Raw genomic sequence first — 20,715 nt, 5'->3', positions numbered from 1 at the left:
AAATTAGCAGGCCAAACAACATTAATTGCTTACCTAATAGGATATTGAAATAGCCATTTTAAAAAAATTCATGCGATTCCAATCTATTTATTAGCTTCACATTATACATCACTTCGTGGTAACCAGCTGTGAATTCCAAGTAAGACAAATATATTTTTCTTTTTTATTTATACATCTACTTTGAGCAGATGACCTGAATGAACCAAATGAGGTGGCTACTCATTCTTTTATTCCTCACATGGTTTATGTACACAATGGATAATTTTCTTGATGGTGGATGACTTTACTAGTTTACTAGCACTTGTGGGGTATATATCGAAATGTTAAGAAAATAATGGGTATAAATGAAATTTTATTTTTTACTTTATGTTGACTACTGCAGTGTTTGTTTTTAATTTTCTTGGTGGGGTATATATCGAAATGTTAGAAAAACAATGGGTATAGATGAAATTTTGTTTTTTAACTTTATGTTGACCACCGCAGCGGTTTGTATAGTTTTCTCTTCCGCTAAAATTAGGTCTCAAGTGTCGGGTGGTACATGGTACTTCTCCAAACCTCACTAGTTTTCGCTCCATTTCTATTTCACTGGTCACTAATCATACCCCATCGCCTCCTCTATCTCTTCTTCAGACGCCTTCATCCTTACAAATTCCTCTCTTACCCCAATTCACTGCAGATGGTATAATAGAACTCTCTTGCACGTCAAGTGTTTGTGAAAATGTCCCTCAGAGATTTTCTCACTTCCACCACCAGATTTTGACGGTTACTGTATCCTATAGTGTCTTGATCAGCTACTGTATCCGAATGAATCAGCCTAGACTAGGCTTGGTATTCTTGGGACGATTTATTAAAGGCGGGCAGAGAGCTGAACCTAACATCTTCAATCCCTTTCTTAAGGGCCTTTGTTCTCAGAATAGGATTACTGAGGCCGTAGCCATGTTCAATAAAATGCCAAAGTTGGGTTGTACACCTAACGTGATTTCCTACACCACTATTTGTTGAGAAATATGTATGTTTATCGTATTATGAGAGTTGTAGGGTTATATAGGCAAGAAAGGTATTATAGAAGTTGTAGGGTTGTTTACGCAAAATGTACCGCCTATATAGGCCCAAAGGAACACAGGAATCAATTGAATTCATTTTTAGAACCATTTCCTCTTTGTCAATTTGGTATCAGAGCTGAAAAAAACGAAACCCTAAAATCGCTACAGTAACCGCGCGCTACAGTAACCGCGATTCCACAGATTCAAGGCAGAGCCACCTCCGCCCAGCTCCGCCCGACTGCCTGAGCTCCGCCTCTCTCCGTTCAGGTCGCCTGACCCTCCTGGTCACGGCCTGAGCTCCGCCAGGTCCCGGAGCTCCGCCACAGGCCGCCTCTGAGCTCCGCCCCTTTACAGCAGATCCGGCTGAGATGGTCTAGATCTGCTCCGTCCAGCGCTGTTCCGACCAGATCCGCCTCTCCTTTTGCTCCGCCTCCGCCCTGCTCAGCCTACTCCGCCTCTCTTTTTCGTGGCTGAACCTACCTCCTCCGCCAGCCTTTTCTGAGTCATTTTTTGGCTCCGTTTTTTGGTGACAGATCTGATCCGATCTTTATTTTTGCCTAGGTCAGATCCATATTTCTTCTTATTCCCTTCTGTGCTTGATTTGGCCGGCGTGGGGGGCCCTTACCCCACGATACCCGAGATTGGGGTTTGAGCTCGAATCTTGATGAGATAAATCAAGATCGGGTCACGAGAAGGAAGAAGAAAGGGGGAGATGATGTGGATGTGGATCTAAATCGGGTCAAGAAGAGTCAAGAACTCGATTTTGTAGAGGTGATTCAGACTTAGAACAATACGTGAGGCGTAGATCTAAGTCGGATCAATGTCAGAAGGGGAGATCGAGAACCCGTTCGCGAAGGCTTGCGCGAAGCTGACTCCTGATGAGCTTGCTATCATGGTGCGAGCGTTGGCCGTGAGCCAAGCTCCTGTGGAAAGCAAGCCGAAGTCGCAGAAGTTGGAGCTCCAGTCTGTGGACATAAAACTGGATGGGCCAGCCTCGTATTTGAGCTGGTCGCGTTGGGTTAAGAGAGCTCTGGTAGGGAAGAACCTGGATGGGTATATCACAGGTGAGATGGAAGTACCAGCAAAGGACTCGGCTGGGTACAGTGTGTGGAGGTCTACCAATAGTATGCTGCACACTTGGCTCCTAAACTCGATGGTTGCCTCTATTGCCAAGACGGTTGATGCAATAGAGAACGTGAGTGATGTTTGGGGGAAGTTGATGCGGATCTATGCGGGGATTGACAACAACATGCGGGTGTTTCAGATCGAGAGAGAGATCGAGGAGGTAGCACAAAGAGGTAGGTTGATTGGAGAGTATGCCGCAGATCTGGAGCGACTGTGGGCAGATTACGACCACTTCTCTCCTGCTGAGTGCTGTATGGATCCAAATTGCAAGAAGGGTGTGAGAGATGTTCAGAGGAGAACTATGCACTTTCTGAGGCATTTGGACTCAGCATTCGAGCAGAGGAGCGCTATGTTGCTAGCCATGTCGAAGATCCCCTCACTGGATGAGGCGATCTCGGCAATGATACAGGAGGAGAGCCGTATGGGATTACAGGCTGGGACAGGGGGATCTCCAGGAGTTAGGTCAGCACTAGCTATCTCCAACCCAGGTAACACTGGGTATAGAGGTGAGACTCGACAGTGCTACAACTGTGGTGAGGTAGGTCACCTGAAGCAGGCTTGCCCTAAGCCACCAAAGGAGAGACAGGTGGAAGGGGGCAGTCTGGGAGTCGTGGTCGCGGCCGTGGAGGCCGAAGAGGTGGAAGAGGCAACCGGGCACATCTGATGGTTGCTGAGGGGGAAGAAGAAGCTGGTGTGGGCTTGTCAGAGGAGGATCAGGCACTCGTGGAGGCCTATTCTCAGGGGCTCAAGAACAGGCAGAGACCGACAGGTGATGGGAAGAGTGTGCGTGATGATGCATCCACCTCCTCCTCTTCTGATGTCAGGGGTAATTTTGCCTCTGTTGCTTACTCGACTACAGGTACTAGTGATATACTTGCTCTTTCCTCTAGGTCCACCGCTAGATCAACAGATTGGATAGTCGATTCCGGTGCATCTCGTCATGTGACTGGTGCTACTAAGGAGTTCTCTTCCTATACTCACTTAGCGGTACCAGAGAGCATCCGGACAGCCGATGGTACGGCCCAGCCGGTGGTTGGTAATGGTACAGTGAAATGTACCAACACTTTGACTTTGTCTAATGTTTTGCATGCTCCTGCTTTTCCTGTGAATCTCCTATCTATAAGTGTCATTATCTCACAACTAAACTGTGTTGTTTTGTTTGATAATCCCAAGGTGGTCTTCCGAGAGAAGGGGACGGGCAAGGAGATTGGGACTGGCACAATGCATAGAGGACTGTGGTACATGGATAAAGAGGGTATGAGCTCGGCCCTCTCATCCATTGTTGAGAGAAGTGTTGAAGACCTACTGATGCTCCATCATAGGCGATTGGGTCACTCTTCATTTCCAGTTTTGAGTAGGATGTTTCAGTCTTTATTTGAAAAGGCAAATAAAGAAAAATTGGTGTGTGATGCGTGTGAGTTGGGCAAGCACACCAGAAGCTCTTATGTTAGCTCTGGGAGTAGGAAGCCTTGTAGTTTTGATTTGATTCATTCGGATGTATGGGGACCTTGTCCTACAATTACTTTGAATGGATTTAAATACTTTGTGTCTTTTATTGATTGTTTTTCTCGTGTGTCTTGGCTTTACTTGATGAAAAATAAGAGTGATGTGCTTGCTTGCTTTAAAGATTTTCACAAGATGGTTCAGACTCAATATGGTGCAGTTGTGAAAGTATTGAGGTCTGACAATGGGACAGAGTACACTAACAAGGCGTTTGGGGAATACTTGTCATCTCAGGGGATACAACATCAGACCACGTGTCCATACACACAAGAGCAGAATGGGGTAGCGGAACGGAAGAACAGGCATCTCCTTGAGGTAACTCGGAGTATGATGATTTCGATGAAAGTCCCAAAGCACTTGTGGGGGCAAGCAGTTCTGACAGCAGCCTATTTGATCAATAGGATGCCCTCACGGGTATTGGATTGGAAGTCTCCAATTGAGATGCTGACAGGTAAGAATGGAGATATTCTTCCTCTCAAAACTTTTGGGTGTGTGTGCTTTGTACATGACAACAGGCCCAATGTGGGAAAACTTGATCCAAGGGCCGTGAGGTGTATCTTTGTGGGATACTCATCCACTTAAAAGGGATATGCGTGCTGGAGTCCAGTTGAGAGGCGAATGTTTGTGAGTATGGATGTTACTTTTCACGAGCTTGAACCATACTACTCCTCAGAAGCAACATCACCATTTGAAAGCTCGCTCGATACAGGAGGTACGAGGCGAGAGGAGGAGAGTAGTGGTGATGGTGAGAGGAGGATGGTGAGTGTGGGTGGTATTGGTTGCCCCATGATCGAAGAGGCTGTGATTGAGCCGGAAAAGGAGACTTCGGCTAGAGTTGAGCCAGAAGTTGAGAGGATTGAGTCCGAGGGTGGTGGAACTCAGGCTCAGGGGGAGTCGAAATATGGTGAAGTGTATGTGAGGAGGAAGAAGCAGAATGAGGGAACCGTGCCTACAGTGCCAAGTCCCTTGTCCCTGCCTGCTCCGACTCTTGAGACACCTTCACCATCCACCTCAGATCCAGAATACACAGGTGATATGATTCCTCTCTCTACTCCTCCCACTCCCTTATCGGTAAGGAGGACTTCTCGCGAGAATGCAGGCATTCCTCCTGACCGGTATGGTTTCCCACATGACATTGCCCAGTTTGTCTCTTACTCACACATATCACCTGTACATGGAGCATTCATTGCATCATTAGACATTGTCTCTATCCCTAAGTGTTGGCAGGTTGCTAAAGAAGATCCGAAGTGGAAAACAGCCATGTTAGAAGAGCTCGAGGCCCTTGCAAAGAACAGAACCTGGGAGCTCGTGTCACTACCACCAGGCAAGAGGGCAGTTGGATGCAAGTGGGTCTTTACAGTGAAACAGAATCCTGAGGGTCTGGTTGAACGCTACAAAGCTCGGTTGGTAGCGAAGGGGTACAGTCAGACCTATGGAATCGACTATGATGAGACCTTTGCACCCGTGGCGAAGATGAGCATAGTGAGGACACTGGTTTCCATGGCAGCGAATGGAGGATGGAAGTTACACCAACTCGACGTGAAGAATGCTTTTCTTCATGGTGACTTGTTAGAGGAGGTGTATATGGAGATGCCATCAGGGTTTGGCACGAACCAGACAGTGGGTAAGGTGTGCAGGCTCAAGAAGTCGCTGTATGGGTTGAAGCAGTCCCCTCGGGCCTGGTTTGATAGGTTCAGGAAGGCTATGGTAGGCATGGGCTACCAGCAGATCAATGCAGACCACACGGTGTTCTTTCGACAACATGGCGATCACATTACTATGTTAGCTGTGTATGTTGATGATATGATCATTACCGGGGATGACGAGGGGGAGATTGCACAGTTGAAGGCAAGATTGGGGAAGGAATTCGAGGTGAAGGATCTGGGACTGCTTAGGTACTTCCTTGGAATTGAGGTGGCTCGTGGAGCAGAGGGAATTGTTCTATCACAAAGGAAGTATGTCCTAGACTTGCTCACTGAAACAGGCATGTTGGGGTGCAAGCCTGTGGTTTCTCCAATCGATGTGAAGGCCAAAATAAGTGCAGAGACAGGAGAACAGGTTGATCGTGAGAGGTACCAGAGACTGGTAGGCAGATTGATCTATTTGAGCCACACTCGTCCCGATATCTCATTTGCAGTGAGCGTGGTGAGCCGCTACATGCATGACCCTAGGAAGGGCCATATGGACGCAGTGTATCACATTCTGAGGTACCTGAAGAGTGCACCAGGAAAGGGCTTGATTTTCAGGCAGAATGGGCACATGAACATTGAGGGCTATTGTGACTCGGATTGGGCTAGTTCTCTTGATGACAGGAGGTCCACAGCTGGCTACTGCATGTTTGTAGGGGGTAACTTGGTCTCTTGGAAGAGCAAGAAGCAGCCAGTTGTTGCGAGATCGACAGCAGAAGCCGAGTACAGGGCTATGGCATTGGCAGTTGCTGAGATGGTGTGGCTGAAGAGGTTGTTGGAAGAGCTCAAGGTGAATAACGGAGCTAAAATGAAATTGTGGTGCGATAGCAAGTCCGCGATTAGCATTGCCAACAATCCTGTGCAGCATGACAGAACCAAGCATGTGGAGATCGATAGGTTCTTCATAAAGGAAAAACTAGAGGGTGGACTATTGGAGCTGAGTCATGTAGCTACTAGAGATCAAGTAGCTGACTGCCTCACCAAAGGACTTAGCTCGATAGATCTAGATAGGTTTTGTGACAAGATGGGCTTGAAGGATATCTTTTGCCCATCTTGAGGGGGAGTGTTGAGAAATATGTATGTTTATCGTATTATGAGAGTTGTAGGGTTATATAGGCAAGAAAGGTATTATAGAAGTTGTAGGGTTGTTTACGCAAAATGTACCGCCTATATAGGCCCAAAGGAACACAGGAATCAATTGAATTCATTTTTAGAACCATTTCCTCTTTGTCAATTCTATTATTGATGGCCTTTGTAAAGAAGGCGCAATTAGTAAAGCATTTAGTTTGTTTGAGGGAATGCTTTTAGAGGGTATTGCACCAGATGTAGTAACATACAGCTCATTGATTGACGGCCTTTGTAAAGAAGGCGCAGTTAGTAAAGCATTTAGTTTGTTTGAGCGAATGCTTTTAGAGGGTATTGTGCCAACTGTAATCACATATAGCTCACTGATTAATGGCCTGTGCCAGGAAGGAGAAACTCAGAAGGCAGAAACACTGCTATCCTACATGATTTCTTGAGGACTTGAACCTAATGTTGTGACCTATACTACTCTCGTGGATGGGTTGTGCAAAAATGGGCTATTGGACAAGGCAGTGGAATTGCTTCAGTCCATGATTTCTAAAGGGCATGATCCCGATGTTGTGACCTATACTACTATCATAGATGCACTATGTAAGGAGGGGGCAGTTGAAAAAGCCGAAGAGTTGATTTGTATTATGATTTCTAGAGGTAAGGATCCTGATGTTTTTACCTATAGTACTCTTATAGATGGGCTATGCAAGATGAACAGACTAAAAAAGGCAAAGGAGTTACTAAATGAGATGGTTTCAAAGGGAATACCGCCAAACACTGTGACATGCAATATAATTATGGACTCGCTTTGCAAGAGGGGGCAAATTGACGAGGCAGAGAAACTATTGTATTATATGATTGATAAAGGTGCCGCACCTAATCTTATCACTTATACTAGTGTTATAAATGGATATTCTAAACTAGGCTGTTGGAAAGAGTCGATTAGTGTTTTCTAGGATATGATTGATCGAGGCTTTTTGCCAGATGAGGTTACATATGGATCAATGATGGATTCTTTGTGCAAACAAGGGCAAACCAAGGAGGCTCAAAAGTTGTTTGACTTAATGGTAAGGGGAGGCATAAAACCAGATGCTGTATCATATAGAATTTTACTTATCGGCCTTGCAAATTATGACACTATCGAGGATGTGATGAAAATCTTAGATAGAATGCAACTCAATCATGTTGCGCCAGATCTCTCAACTTACAGTTCCTTGCTGAAAGCATATGCAAAGAACAGAAAAGTAGATCAGGCTATGTGCGTGTTGAATAGAATGAAGCAAGAAGGGGTGAAACCCGATTTAGCTGCCTCTGCACCAGTATTAGAACTGCTTTTGAAAATGGGACGAGATGATGATGCGAGGGATCTCATGGACCAGACAATTGGTAAGACTAATGATTGAAGTACTTAATCCTGTTGTCAATAGATAGCTTATTTGAATTTAAATGATCAATTTATGTACTTTTGCACAGTTTGTTGCTCCATTTAGTGTTACTTGTAACAATAGAAGTTGTTGTGAAAAAGGCCTGAACATATTCTTTTTATATTTTTTATATTTTTTATATTTTTGGGTGATTCAATGTTTTGCAGCCACACTTCTGACCTGCTTTTTTGGTTGCTTTGCATTCTAGTCTAAGCATATGTCAGATGTCAGTAAATTAAAACCCGTATTGTATTGTATCGAAATTCACTGTTGTTAGATGAGGCTATCTGTGTTATGAACATCAAGTACAATTCTTTTAATTGAAGTGAGATTTCTCTAGCATTTTACTATTTTGAACATTACATAATTTCTTGTAATTTTCATCAAAACTAAAATGATATATGTCAAAGTTGAATGGCCCTTCCGAATGAAACATTCAGTGCACATGTTTGCAATGCATATTGGCTTCAACCATTACTATTTTTCCTTTCCGTTAATTACAGTTTGTTTATATGATCCAGACCTTTTCATTAGATTTAAGGTTTCGTCCAACCTGGATATAATTGACGTGGCTATATATTATCCCCTGTATCTTCATTTTAATTTGATGTCTGACAATATCTATCGGAATAGGGGTGAAGTTGCCAATATGTACAGGTATATTAATACATGCACAAATTACCACAATGAATTAACGATTGGGTGCGGCTGTAAATTTTATCTCTCAGACATTGGGTGTTAGGTTGAATTTTAGAAATATTAGTTGGCAATTGCAAATATTTTTCAAGTTTTACATGTTTGTTTCTTTCAAGGGTCATAATGAAATGACCGGGTTTAACCAAGGACGACAATTCTGCTTGCTTCATCTACTGGTAACTTGCAAAGTGACAAAATATAAAGTTAAAACACTAAACTTAGAGAATTTTTTATCTATAGAAAATATATATAAAAACAAAAACATAGAAACATAAAGAGTGCCGCTGAATTTTTATGTACAGAATGATTGGTAAAAATTCTACTTATTTAAGCAGCTTAAATAAAGAAAAATTTTATGCACAGAAGGATCGGTAAATGTGCTTCGAGACCAAATTTTCATTAGATTTTTCAAACGAAATGCTTACGGTCCAAATTCTAACGAAATGCTTACAGTCCAAATTTGATTTTTCAAAATCCAAACGGTCGATCTGAACTGTTCATCTTGTTCTCCATATTAATATGTGCTTGGAGACCAAATTTTATATTTTTCTGAATTTTTTTACTATTTATTAAGTATTTTACAAAATTGTTGATCCAACGTTAGCTTAACAAAACAGTAAAATCAGCAGCTACCGTTGGATCAACAATTTTGTAAAATACTTAATAAATAGTAAAAAAATTCAGAAAAATATAAAATTTGGTCTCCAAGCACATATTAATATGGAGAACAAGATGAACGGTTCAGATTGACCGTTTGGATTTTGAAAAATCAAATTTGGACCGTAAGCACTTCGGTCCATATGCAACCGAATGCATATTAGCCACTCTCTCTCTCTCTCTCTCTCTCTCTATATATATATATATATGGATATGGCTAATTTGCTGCCGGCAGCATTTCTGCCGGCGGTGCTGCCGCCCATTTTTCTGTTTTGTGATATCCAAACAACAAATCCAAACCGTTAGATGTTTAATCTATATTATAATCTACTTGAAGACCAAATTTTATATTTTTTGGAATTTTTTTACTATATATTAAGCTGGTTTGAAAACCGCTGATTTCAATGCTGCAGTTTTCTAAATTTACTGAAATCAGCGGTTTTCAAACCAGCTTAATAGATAGTAAAAAAATTCCAAAAAATATAAAATTTGGTCTCCAAGTAGATTATAATATAGATTAAACATCTAACGGTTTGGATTTGTTGTTTGGACATCACACAGCTAAATATAGCATCGGCAGCACGTCTGCTGAAATGCTGCCAGCAGCAATTTAGACAGACCCTATATATATATACTAGTATCATGTCCGTGCGTTGCAACGGAGACATATTATAAGATTGAATAGAATATGAATAGACTTTTTTATTTGACATTCACACAAAATAAAATATATATATTTAAATGAAAAAAAAAGAAATGAAAAAAAAAGAAATCCAAATAATAAATAAAAATAAAAGAAATAACAACAAATGAAAAAAAAATCAAATATAACATGAAAAAAAATTCTTAAAGTATCATTGCGATTTAATATCTAATTTTCTTCATAACCAAGACATGCTATTAAACGATTTAGAGGAGAAATGATATGTGAAGAAACACAATTGGAAAATATATGATTATTGATTCAAATAAGAATTTTCTCTACATATATATTTTTGATGTAAATTTCTTTACATAAAAGTTCTAGATATTCTTCATTTTCTCTCCAGATCAGAAAGATATGATTGTTTCCATCAACACTTGATCTGTTATTCATCTATTCACAAAGATACAATAGCTCTAAACAAAATCCGGAAGAGAAGAAATGAAACAAAGGAAATAGAGAAATAAGGAAATAATTTAATTGTAATTAAGAATTAAAGATAGCTGTAAGGAGAAATAAGGAAACGGATTGCTAGCGATTTATTCAATTTTAATGTGATAAACTATGTAGCAGTCTGTGTGGGGAGTATGTTTTTAACTAAATTTAGACTTCTACATATAAAATAGATATATTTAATCAAAAGAATACATATTATGTGATGGAGTGTTGATATTCAATTTGAAAAATCATCTTTCAATCTCAGTCGTTAGCGGATCAGGACAACTATGTGCATAATATAAGAATGGAGATATATATCCTATGCTATACTACTGTCTCTCCTACTTGTGCATGAGAACAAAACAAAAAATGAGATAAAAGATCACAAATAGTTGTGCTCTTTTTGAAGAAATGCCAAAAACTTGAACATTGCAAAAGTTTCCACGCATCTTCAAAACTCCACACTCTAATTTATTCAAATCAAGAATTTTAGTAGTTTATTTATTCAACAGGAGTTATAAAAAAAAGTTTAAATAAATTCAGGAGAGCACAATTATAAACTTTATGATCTTTCTACTTGAGGGGTGTTTTTTTTTTTTTCTCGGGAGCAAAAATTTTCTATCCTCTTTGAAACAAAAACAGATATATAAAAGATTAATAATAATTTAAATGTTCTTTGGTTTTTTATCGAAAAAAGATAAAAAATAAGGGGAGGACATTATTAAGAAAAGTTGTAAAATATTTTTGGAAGGAGATAATGGAGATCTCCTTTTGCTGAGGTACCGTTTGGACTCACTCCGCTAGCTCCCATAATAAGTTAAAGTAGCCAAAAACGGAAAGAAGAGCGTGAATCCAAGTAAAGGTGTCGCATCTTTGACTTGAGTCCCACCGATCAGATCAGGTTTAATAGAACCTTGTTGCTTGCTTGTTTAAAAATCGGAAGGTCCGGATCAAAGCTCAAAATTTCTGCTAGCACACCAACATCATCGCTGCCTCCCATCTCTACCTCTTCTTACAAACTCCTCTCTTCCTTTTTCTCTGTGGTATAATACAACTCTCTTGCACGGCAAGTGTTTGTGAAAATGTCCCACAGATATATTCTCGCTTCAAGCAGCAGATTTTGACGGCTACGGTTTGTACACGTTTTCTAAACAAGCTCTCAACCTCTTGTCTGAAATGCAAGAAAGAAGAAGACAGACGAGGGTATTTTTAATCATGGTAACACCTTTGCCCTCCTGTGCTGGTTCCTTTACAGGTGCTTTTACAATTTAGGAGTCCTCTAACCATGCACTTAAGTTGCTTGATAAAATGTCCCAAAGAGACGTTACAGTATGGATTCAATTTTTTCAGCCTTTCCATTGTAAAGTATCGTTTGTAATTATGACAGGCGTCAACTCTGTTCTTGGTCAAGGTGTATCGATTCTAGAGGCCTGATCTTCTTGCTATGGCACTAGAAATTATATTTTAGATCCTCAACGTAGAACCAATGTATAAAGTGAACAAAAAGCAAAAGAACCAGTCCCATTAATGAAGTAAATAGGAGTTCTCATTGACCATATCCCTGGCTGGCAAATCACCAAAAGCCCTTCTGGAAGTGCTTAATTTTATTATACAACTGTCCTTTGCTAATCATTACACCTGCCTAACCACAACTTTTAAAAAATACAAATATGTATAGCACAGAAAATACATCTGGCAGTACCTAACTGTAGCCTAATAGCATGGTAGCTGATCTGATCGAAATTGTGTGAGACTACCTAATTTTGTTGGACTATTACATTGTGAGACTGTACTAAATGTGCATTGCCATTAAACATGTCTGTTGGTACCTATTGTACTGACCTGCAACACTTCTATTCATCATTTTTTCTTTTTTATGTTTGTAGGTAATCCATTGATAAATTATAGCATTTATTCAGTAAGGCCCTTGCGGCAGACCTCTCTCCTTGAACTGTGAAGGCTGAGCTCTTTGGATTTCTGTCCATACAAAATAAAAAAAAGAGGTGTATCTGCCTATATTCTAGAAGCAGTTTTGAGGCTACCACCAATCTTGTAAGAGGAGTTTTGACCATTTCCAACACACGGCCGGCCATGGGGATCCGCCAATTGGAACTGGTTGTAAAAGAACGTTGTCGGTCGGGCACCCTTACTATTAAAGATGCTTTTCAAATTTTTGATCGCTTGCTGGCTGCAAAGAACCCGACACCATCCATCTATTCCTTTAATCAACTCTTTACAGCCTTAACTCGTATGAAGAACTCCAACAACCATTATGCATCTGTCTTTTCACTCTTTAACCGCTGGACCCAACCTAGACGGGTCTCACCCTCACCCGATGGTGTCACCTATAGTGTCTTGATCAGCTACTGTATCCGAATGAATCAGCCTAGACTAGGCTTGGTATTCTTGGGGCGATTTATTAAGGGCGGGCAGAGAGCTGAGCCTAACATCTTCAATCCCCTACTTAAGGGCCTTTGTTCTGAGAATAGGATTAGTGATGCCGTAGCCATGGTGTTCAATAAAATGCCAAAGCTGGGATGTACACCTAACGTGATTTCCTACAACACTATTATTGATAGCCTTTGTAAAGAAGGCGCAATTAGTAAAGCATTTAGTTTGTTTGAGAAAATGCTTTCGGTGGGTATTGTGCCAAATGTAGTGACATACAGCTCACTGATTAATGGCCTGTGCAAGGAAGGCGAAACTGAGAAGGCACAGGAACTGTTGCGCTACATGGTTTCTCAGGGAATTCAACCTGATGTTGTGACATATAATACTCTCATAGATGGGTTGTGCAAAAAAGGACTATTGGACAAGGCAGTGGAATTGCTTCAGTCCATGGTTTCTAAAGGGCATGATCCCGATGTTGTGACTTATAATACCATCATAGATACACTATGTAAGGAGGGGGGGCATTGAAAAAGCAGAGGAGTTGCTTTGTATTATGATTTCTAGAGGTAAGGATCCTGATGCTTTTACCTATAGTACTCTTATAGATGGGGTCTGCAAGATGAACAAACTAGGAAAGGCAAAGGAGTTACTGAATGAGATGGTTTCAAAGGGAATATTGCCTAACACCGTGACATGCAATATAATTGTGGATGCACTTTGCAAGAGGGGGGAACCTGACAGGGCAGAGAAACTATTGCATGATATGCTTGGTCGAGGTGCCACACCTAGTGGTTTGCTAACGGGTTACCCGTGACCCGTTCCGGGTAACCCGTTAGGGGTAACGGGTAGGGCGGGTAGACGGGTAGGACGGGTACGGGTACAACCCGCAACGGGTAGACGGGTAGTTTTCCCAAAACCACTACCCTACCCGTTTATTACCCGTACCCGTTGCGGGTTGACGGGTACGGGTATCCCGGGTACGGGCGGGTTTTTTTTTTTTTTTTTTCTTTTCTGTTTTTTTCTGAATTTTTATGCTTTGAGATTCGTGCCAAGTTAAAAGACATCCCAGATGGAGTTTAGATATAGGGGTCCGTTTTGAGATTCATGCCAAATTAAAATTGATGACTCAGATCTCATTCTACAAAGTCAGGTATTGCACTGGATCTGAATTCTATAGGGTGCTGCCAAAAAAATTTTGAAATTCAAATTTTGTAACGGGTCAGGTACGGGTACGGGTAGACGGGTACGGGTAGGCGGGTACGGGTTGGCGGGTAGACGGGTACGGGTTGGCGGGTAGACGGGTACGGGTACAACGGGTTTTTTTTCAAAATTATGTTGTCCGGTCCGTTTATTACCCGTACCCGTCTACCCGTTTGTACCCGGGCAACGGGTACGGGTACCACGGGTAACGGGTACGGGCCGGGCAAAACGGGTTCAACCCCTAACGGGTTTAGCAAACCACTAGCCACACCTAATGTTATCACATATACTAGTGTTATAAATGGATATTCTAAGCTAGGCTGTTGGAAAGAGTCAATTATGGTTTTCAAGGATATGATTGATCGAGGTATTTTGCCAAATGAGGTTACTTACAGATCAATGATGGATTCTTTGTGCAAACAAGGACAAAGCAAGGAAGCCCAAAAGTTGCTTGACTTAATGGTAAAGGGAGGTATAAAACCAGATGCTGTATCATATAGAATTTTACTTATCGGCCATGCAAATTATGGCACTATGGAGGATGTGATGAAAATCTTAGATAGAATGCAACTCAATCATGTTGTGCCAGATCTCTCAACTTACACTTCCTTGCTGAAAGCATATGCAAAGAACAAAAAAGTAGATCAGGCTATGTGCGTGTTGAACAGAATGAAGCAAGAAGGGGTGAAACCCGATTTAGCTACCTCTGCACCATTATTAGAACTTCTTTTGAAAATGGGGCGAGATGATGATGCGAGGGATCTCATGGACCAGACAATTGGTAAGACTAATGATTGAAGTGTTTAATCCTATTGTCAACAGATAGCTGATTTGAATTTAAATGATCAATTTATGTACTTTTGGGCAGTTTGTTGCTCCATTTAGTGTTACTTGTAACAATAGAAGTGTTCGTGAAAAAGCCCTGGACATATTTTGTTTCTTTTCTGGGTGATTCAATGTTTTGAAGCCACACTTCTGACCTGCTTTTTTGGGTGCTGTGCATTCTAGTCTACTGTTGCTTTATTTTGTATATGTCAGTCAGTAAAAACTCGTATTGTATTGTATCCAAATTCAATGTTGTAGATGAGGCTGTGTGTGTTATGAACATCCAAGTACATTTGCTGTTAATTGAAGTGAGATGTGAGATATCTCTAGCATTTCACTATTTAACATTTCATAATTTCTTGTAATTTTCATCAAAACTAAAATGATATATGTTAAAGTTGAATGTCTTTCCGAATGAAACATTCAGTGCACATTTTTGCAATGCATATTGGCTTCAACCATTACTATTTTTCCTTTCCGTTAATTATAGTTTCTTTATATGATCCAGCGAACATTTTCTTAGGTTTAATGTTTCGTTCAACCTGGAGATAATTTAAATGAAAATATTAAACTATTAAATTTTGGAAGAAATTAATTCCGTCCAACAAACATTAACATTCTTTAATGGTTTTGGAAAGAGAAACATTTAATTCAAGGAATAAGTCAATAAAACATTCTAGGTCATATTGGGCCGAAATAGAAAAAACCAACCATGATAAGCTTTTTTCTTGAAATAAAACCTTAATTTGAATTTTTATGATGAAGAGCTAGCTAATGCCACTGAAGGGTATTATGGGAATGAGTTGAAGGTTATTGCTTTTTGTGGTCCTTTACTTATTGAATTGAATGTAGCCTTTCTATGTAGAATCTATGTATTGCTGCTGCGTACATGAAGAACTTGTAGAGGAAGAAAAGAAGGCGGTAAGCATCAATTTTTCCTAGCTAGGATCAATTGAGCTCACTCAGTATTTTTCATTTGGTAAATTGGTAGTTTACATAGAATTGGAGAAGAAATTGCTTGTTAGGAGAAATTTTGTAACTTATAATGGTTACTGTTGTTATATGTTAATTAAACATCAACCAACCCCATGTATAGCATGACAAAATAATTTTAAAAGGTTTTGGCTTTTTATGCCATAGGTTTGAAAAATATCTCTAATTTTTTTATAATTGAATTTCTTAATATTGTAAATGGACCCCACTTAAATTTACAAAGAAAAAATTTATCTTTAATTCCTTATTTGCTGTGTAAACTAAACACGAGAAAATGAAAATATATATATATATATCCTGTGCTATACTACTGTCTTTTTGAAGAATATCCTGTGCTATACTTGGGCATGAGAACAAAACAAAAAATGAGATAAAAGATCACAAATAGTTGTGCTCTTTTTGAAGAAATGCAAAAAACTTGAACATTGCAAAAGTTTCAACGCATCTTCAAAACTCCACACTCTAATTTATTCAAATCAAGAATTTTAGCAGTTTATTTATTCAACAGGAGTTATAAAAAAGTTTAAATAAATTCAGGAGAGCAACTATAAACTTTACGATCTTTCTACTTGAGGGGTGGTTTTTTTTTTTTTTCTCGGGAGCAAAAATTTTCTATCCTCTTTGAAACAAAAACAGATATATAAAAGATTAATAATAATTTAAATGTTCTTTGGTTTTTTATTGAAAAAAGATAAAAAATAAGGGGAGGACATTATTAAGAAAAGTTGTAAAATATTTTTGGAAGGAGATAATGGAGATCTCCTTTTGCTGAGGTACTGGATCCGTTTGGACTCATTGCGATAGCTCCCATAATAAGTAGCCAAAAACGGAAAGAAGAGCGTGAATCAAAGTAAAGGTGTCGCATCTTTGACTTGAGTCCCACCGATCAGATCAGGTTTAATAGAACCTTGTTGCTTGCTTGTTTAAAAATCGGAAGGTCCGGATCAAAGCTCAAAATTTCTGCTAGCACACCAACATCATCGCTGCCTCCCATCTCTACCTCTTCTTACAAACTCCTCTCTTCCTTTTTCTCTGTGGTATAATACAACTCTCTTGCACGGCAAGTGTTTGTGAAAATGTCCCACAGATATATTCTCGCTTCAAGCAGCAGATTTTGACGGCTACGGTTTGTACACGTTTTCTAAACAAGCTCTCAACCTCTTGTCTGAAATGCAAGAAAGAAGAAGACAGACGAGGGTATTTTTAATCATGGTAACACCTTTGCCCTCCTGTGCTGGTTCCTTTACAGGTGCTTTTACAATTTAGGAGTCCTCTAACCATGCACTTAAGTTGCTTGATAAAATGTCCCAAAGAGACGTTACAGTATGGATTCAATTTTTTCAGCCTTTCCATTGTAAAGTATCGTTTGTAATTATGACAGGCGTCAACTCTGTTCTTGGTCAAGGTGTATCGATTCTAGAGGCCTGATCTTCTTGCTATGGCACTAGAAATTATATTTTAGATCCTCAACGTAGAACCAATGTATAAAGTGAACAAAAAGCAAAAGAACCAGTCCCATTAATGAAGTAAATAGGAGTTCTCATTGACCATATCCCTGGCTGGCAAATCACCAAAAGCCCTTCTGGAAGTGCTTAATTTTATTATACAACTGTCCTTTGCTAATCATTACACCTGCCTAACCACAACTTTTAAAAAATACAAATATGTATAGCACAGAAAATACATCTGGCAGTACCTAACTGTAGCCTAATAGCATGGTAGCTGATCTGATCGAAATTGTGTGAGACTACCTAATTTTGTTGGACTATTACATTGTGAGACTGTACTAAATGTGCATTGCCATTAAACATGTCTGTTGGTACCTATTGTACTGACCTGCAACACTTCTATTCATCATTTTTTCTTTTTTATGTTTGTAGGTAATCCATTGATAAATTATAGCATTTATTCAGTAAGGCCCTTGCGGCAGACCTCTCTCCTTGAACTGTGAAGGCTGAGCTCTTTGGATTTCTGTCCATACAAAATAAAAAAAAGAGGTGTATCTGCCTATATTCTAGAAGCAGTTTTGAGGCTACCACCAATCTTGTAAGAGGAGTTTTGACCATTTCCAACACACGGCCGGCCATGGGGATCCGCCAATTGGAACTGGTTGTAAAAGAACGTTGTCGGTCGGGCACCCTTACTATTAAAGATGCTTTTCAAATTTTTGATCGCTTGCTGGCTGCAAAGAACCCGACACCATCCATCTATTCCTTTAATCAACTTTTTACAGCCTTAACTCGTATGAAGAACTCCAACAACCATTATGCATCTGTCTTTTCACTCTTTAACCGCTGGACCCAACCTAGACGGGTCTCACCCTCACCCGATGGTGTCACCTATAGTGTCTTGATCAGCTACTGTATCCGAATGAATCAGCCTAGACTAGGCTTGGTATTCTTGGGGCGATTTATTAAGGGCGGGCAGAGAGCTGAGGCTAACATCTTCAATCCCCTACTTAAGGGCCTTTGTTCTGAGAATAGGATTAGTGATGCCGTAGCCATGGTGTTCAATAAAATGCCAAAGCTGGGTTGTACACCTAATGTGATTTCCTACAACACTATTATTGATGGCCTTTGTAAAGAAGGCACAATTAGTAAAGCATTTAGTGTTTTTGAGAAAATGCTTTCGGTGGGAATTGTGCCAAATGTAGTGACATACAGCTCACTGATTGATGGCCTTTGTAAAGAAGGCGCAATTAGTAAAGCATTTAGTTTGTTTGAGCGAATGCTTTCAGAGGGTATTGTGCCAAATGTTGTCACGTACAACTCACTGATTAATGGCCTGTGCAAGGAAGGAGAAACTCAGAAGGCAGAAACACTGCTATCCTACATGATTTCTCGAGGACTTGAACCTAATGTTGTGACCTATACTACTCTCGTAGATGGGTTGTGCAAAAATGGGCTATTGGACAAGGCAGTGGAATTGCTCCAGTCCATGGTTTCTAAAGGGCATGATCCCAATGTTGTGACCTATACTGCTATCATAGATGCACTATGTTAGGAGGGGGCAGTTGAAAAAGCCGAAGAGTTGATTTGTATTATGATTTCTAGAGGTAAGGATCCTGATGTTTTTACCTATAGCACTCTTATAGATGGGCTATGCAAGATGAACAGACTAAAAAAGGCAAAGGAGTTACTAAATGAGATGGTTTCAAAGGGAATACCGCCAGACACCGTGACATGCAATATAATTATGGATTCACTTTGCAAGAGGGGAGTACCTGACAGAGCAGAGAAACTATTGTGTGATATGCTTGATCAAGGTGCCACACCTGATCTTATCACATATACTAGTGTTATAAATGGATACTCTAACGTAGGCTGCTGGAAAGAGACTATTAGAGTTTTGAAGGATATGATTGATCATGGCATTTTGCCGAATGAGGTTACATTTGGATCAATGATGGATTCTTTGTGCAAACAAGGCCAAAGCAAGGAAGCTGAAAAGTTGCTTGACTTAATGGTAAGGGGAGGTATAAAACCAGATGCTGTATCATATAGAATTTTACTTATCGGCCATGCAAATTATGGCACTATCGAGGATGTGATGAAAATCTTAGATAGAATGCAACTCAATCATGTTGCGCCAGATCTCTCAACTTACACTTCCTTGCTGAAAGCATATGCAAAGAACAAAAAAGTAGATCAGGCTATGTGCGTGTTGAACAGAATGAAGCAAGAAGGGGTGAAATCCGATTTAGCTGCCTCTGCACCAGTATTAGAACTGCTTTTGAAAATGGGACGAGATGATGATGCGAGGGATCTCATGGACCAGACAATTGGTAAGACTAATGATTGAAGTACTTAATCCTGTTGTCAATAGATAGCTTATTTGAATTTAAATGATCAATTTATGTACTTTTGCACAGTTTGTTGCTCCATTTAGTGTTACTTGTAACAATAGAAGTGTTTGTGAAAAAGGCCTGAACATATTCTTTTTATATTTTTTTTATATTTTTGGGTGATTTAATGTTTTGCAGCCACACTTCTGACCTGCTTTTTTGGTTGCTTTGCATTCTAGTCTAAGCATATGTGAGATGTCAGTAAATTAAAGCCCATATTGTATTGTATCAAAATTCACTGTTGTTAGATGAGGCTGTGTTATGAACGTCAAGTACAATTCTTTTAATTGAAGTGAGATATCTCTAGCATTTTACTATTTTGAACATTACATAATTTCTTGTAATTTTCATCAAAACTAAAATGATATATGTCAAAGTTGAATGGCCCTTCCGAATGAAACATTCAGTGCACATGTTTGCAATGCATATTGGCTTCAACCATTACTATTTTTCCTTTCCGTTAATTATAGTTTGTTTATATGATCAGCAGACCTTTTCATTAGATTTAAGGTCTCGTCCAACCCGGATATAATTGACATGGCTATATATTATCCCTTGTATCTTCATTTTAATTTGATGTCTGACAATATCTATCGGTATAGGGGTGAAGTTGCCAATATGTACAGGTATATTAATTAATACATGCACAAATTACGACAATGAATTAATGATTGGGTGTGGCTGTAAATTTTATCTCGGAGACATTGCGTGTCAGCTTCAATTTGAGAAATATTAGTCGACAATTCCAATATTTTTCAAGTTTTACTTGCTTGTTTCTTTGAAGGGTCATTATGAAGTGACTGGGTTTAAGCAAGGATGACAATATTGCTTGTTTCATCTATTAGTAACTTGCAAAATGACAAAATATAAAGTTAAAATACAAAATTTAGAGAATTTTTTATCTATAGAAAAAATATATATATATATAGATGGGCTATGGTGCATTGCAATGTATGAAGAAGTTTGTGCATTGGATCATAAGTCTAAAATTTAAAATCCAAATGACCGATCCAAACCGTTCATCTTGTTCTCCATATTAATATGTGCTTGGAGACCAAATTTTACATTTTTCTGAATTTTTTTACTATTTATTAAGTATTTTACAAAATTG

The 20,715-nt window shown here is 39.6% G+C and overlaps 2 protein-coding genes across 2 annotated transcripts; both read left to right on the top strand.

Moving 5' to 3' along the window:
* The first annotated feature begins 1,798 nt into the window (after positions 1-1,798).
* On the top strand, positions 1,799-2,832 carry LOC144548332 (uncharacterized). Its single transcript, XM_078297004.1, has one exon. It carries the CDS (start codon positions 1,864-1,866, stop codon positions 2,830-2,832), a length of 969 nt encoding a protein of 322 aa, XP_078153130.1. The 5' UTR covers positions 1,799-1,863.
* Positions 2,833-16,683: 13,851 nt separating this feature from the next.
* On the top strand, positions 16,684-18,763 carry LOC144548331 (pentatricopeptide repeat-containing protein At5g03800-like). Its single transcript, XM_078297003.1, has 2 exons — positions 16,684-16,972; positions 17,641-18,763. The coding sequence occupies exon 2, from the start codon at positions 17,846-17,848 to the stop codon at positions 18,761-18,763; it is 918 nt and encodes a 305-aa protein (XP_078153129.1). The 5' UTR covers positions 16,684-16,972; positions 17,641-17,845.
* Positions 18,764-20,715: the final 1,952 nt, after the last annotated feature.

The sequence above is a fragment of the Carex rostrata genome, chromosome 33, assembly GCF_964058835.1.
Source record: "Carex rostrata chromosome 33, lpCarRost1.2, whole genome shotgun sequence".
Taxonomy (NCBI): Eukaryota; Viridiplantae; Streptophyta; class Magnoliopsida; order Poales; family Cyperaceae; genus Carex; species Carex rostrata.
Note: the sequence above shows the minus strand (reverse complement) of the source record. Positions and strands in the feature narration are given on the sequence as shown.

Bases quoted from the DNA above. Each gene is read 5' to 3' on its own strand.
- LOC144548332 (XM_078297004.1), top strand. From the start codon at position 1,864: ATGTCAGAAGGGGAGATCGAGAACCCGTTCGCGAAGGCTTGCGCGAAG.
- LOC144548331 (XM_078297003.1), top strand. From the start codon at position 17,846: ATGGGGATCCGCCAATTGGAACTGGTTGTAAAAGAACGTTGTCGGTCG.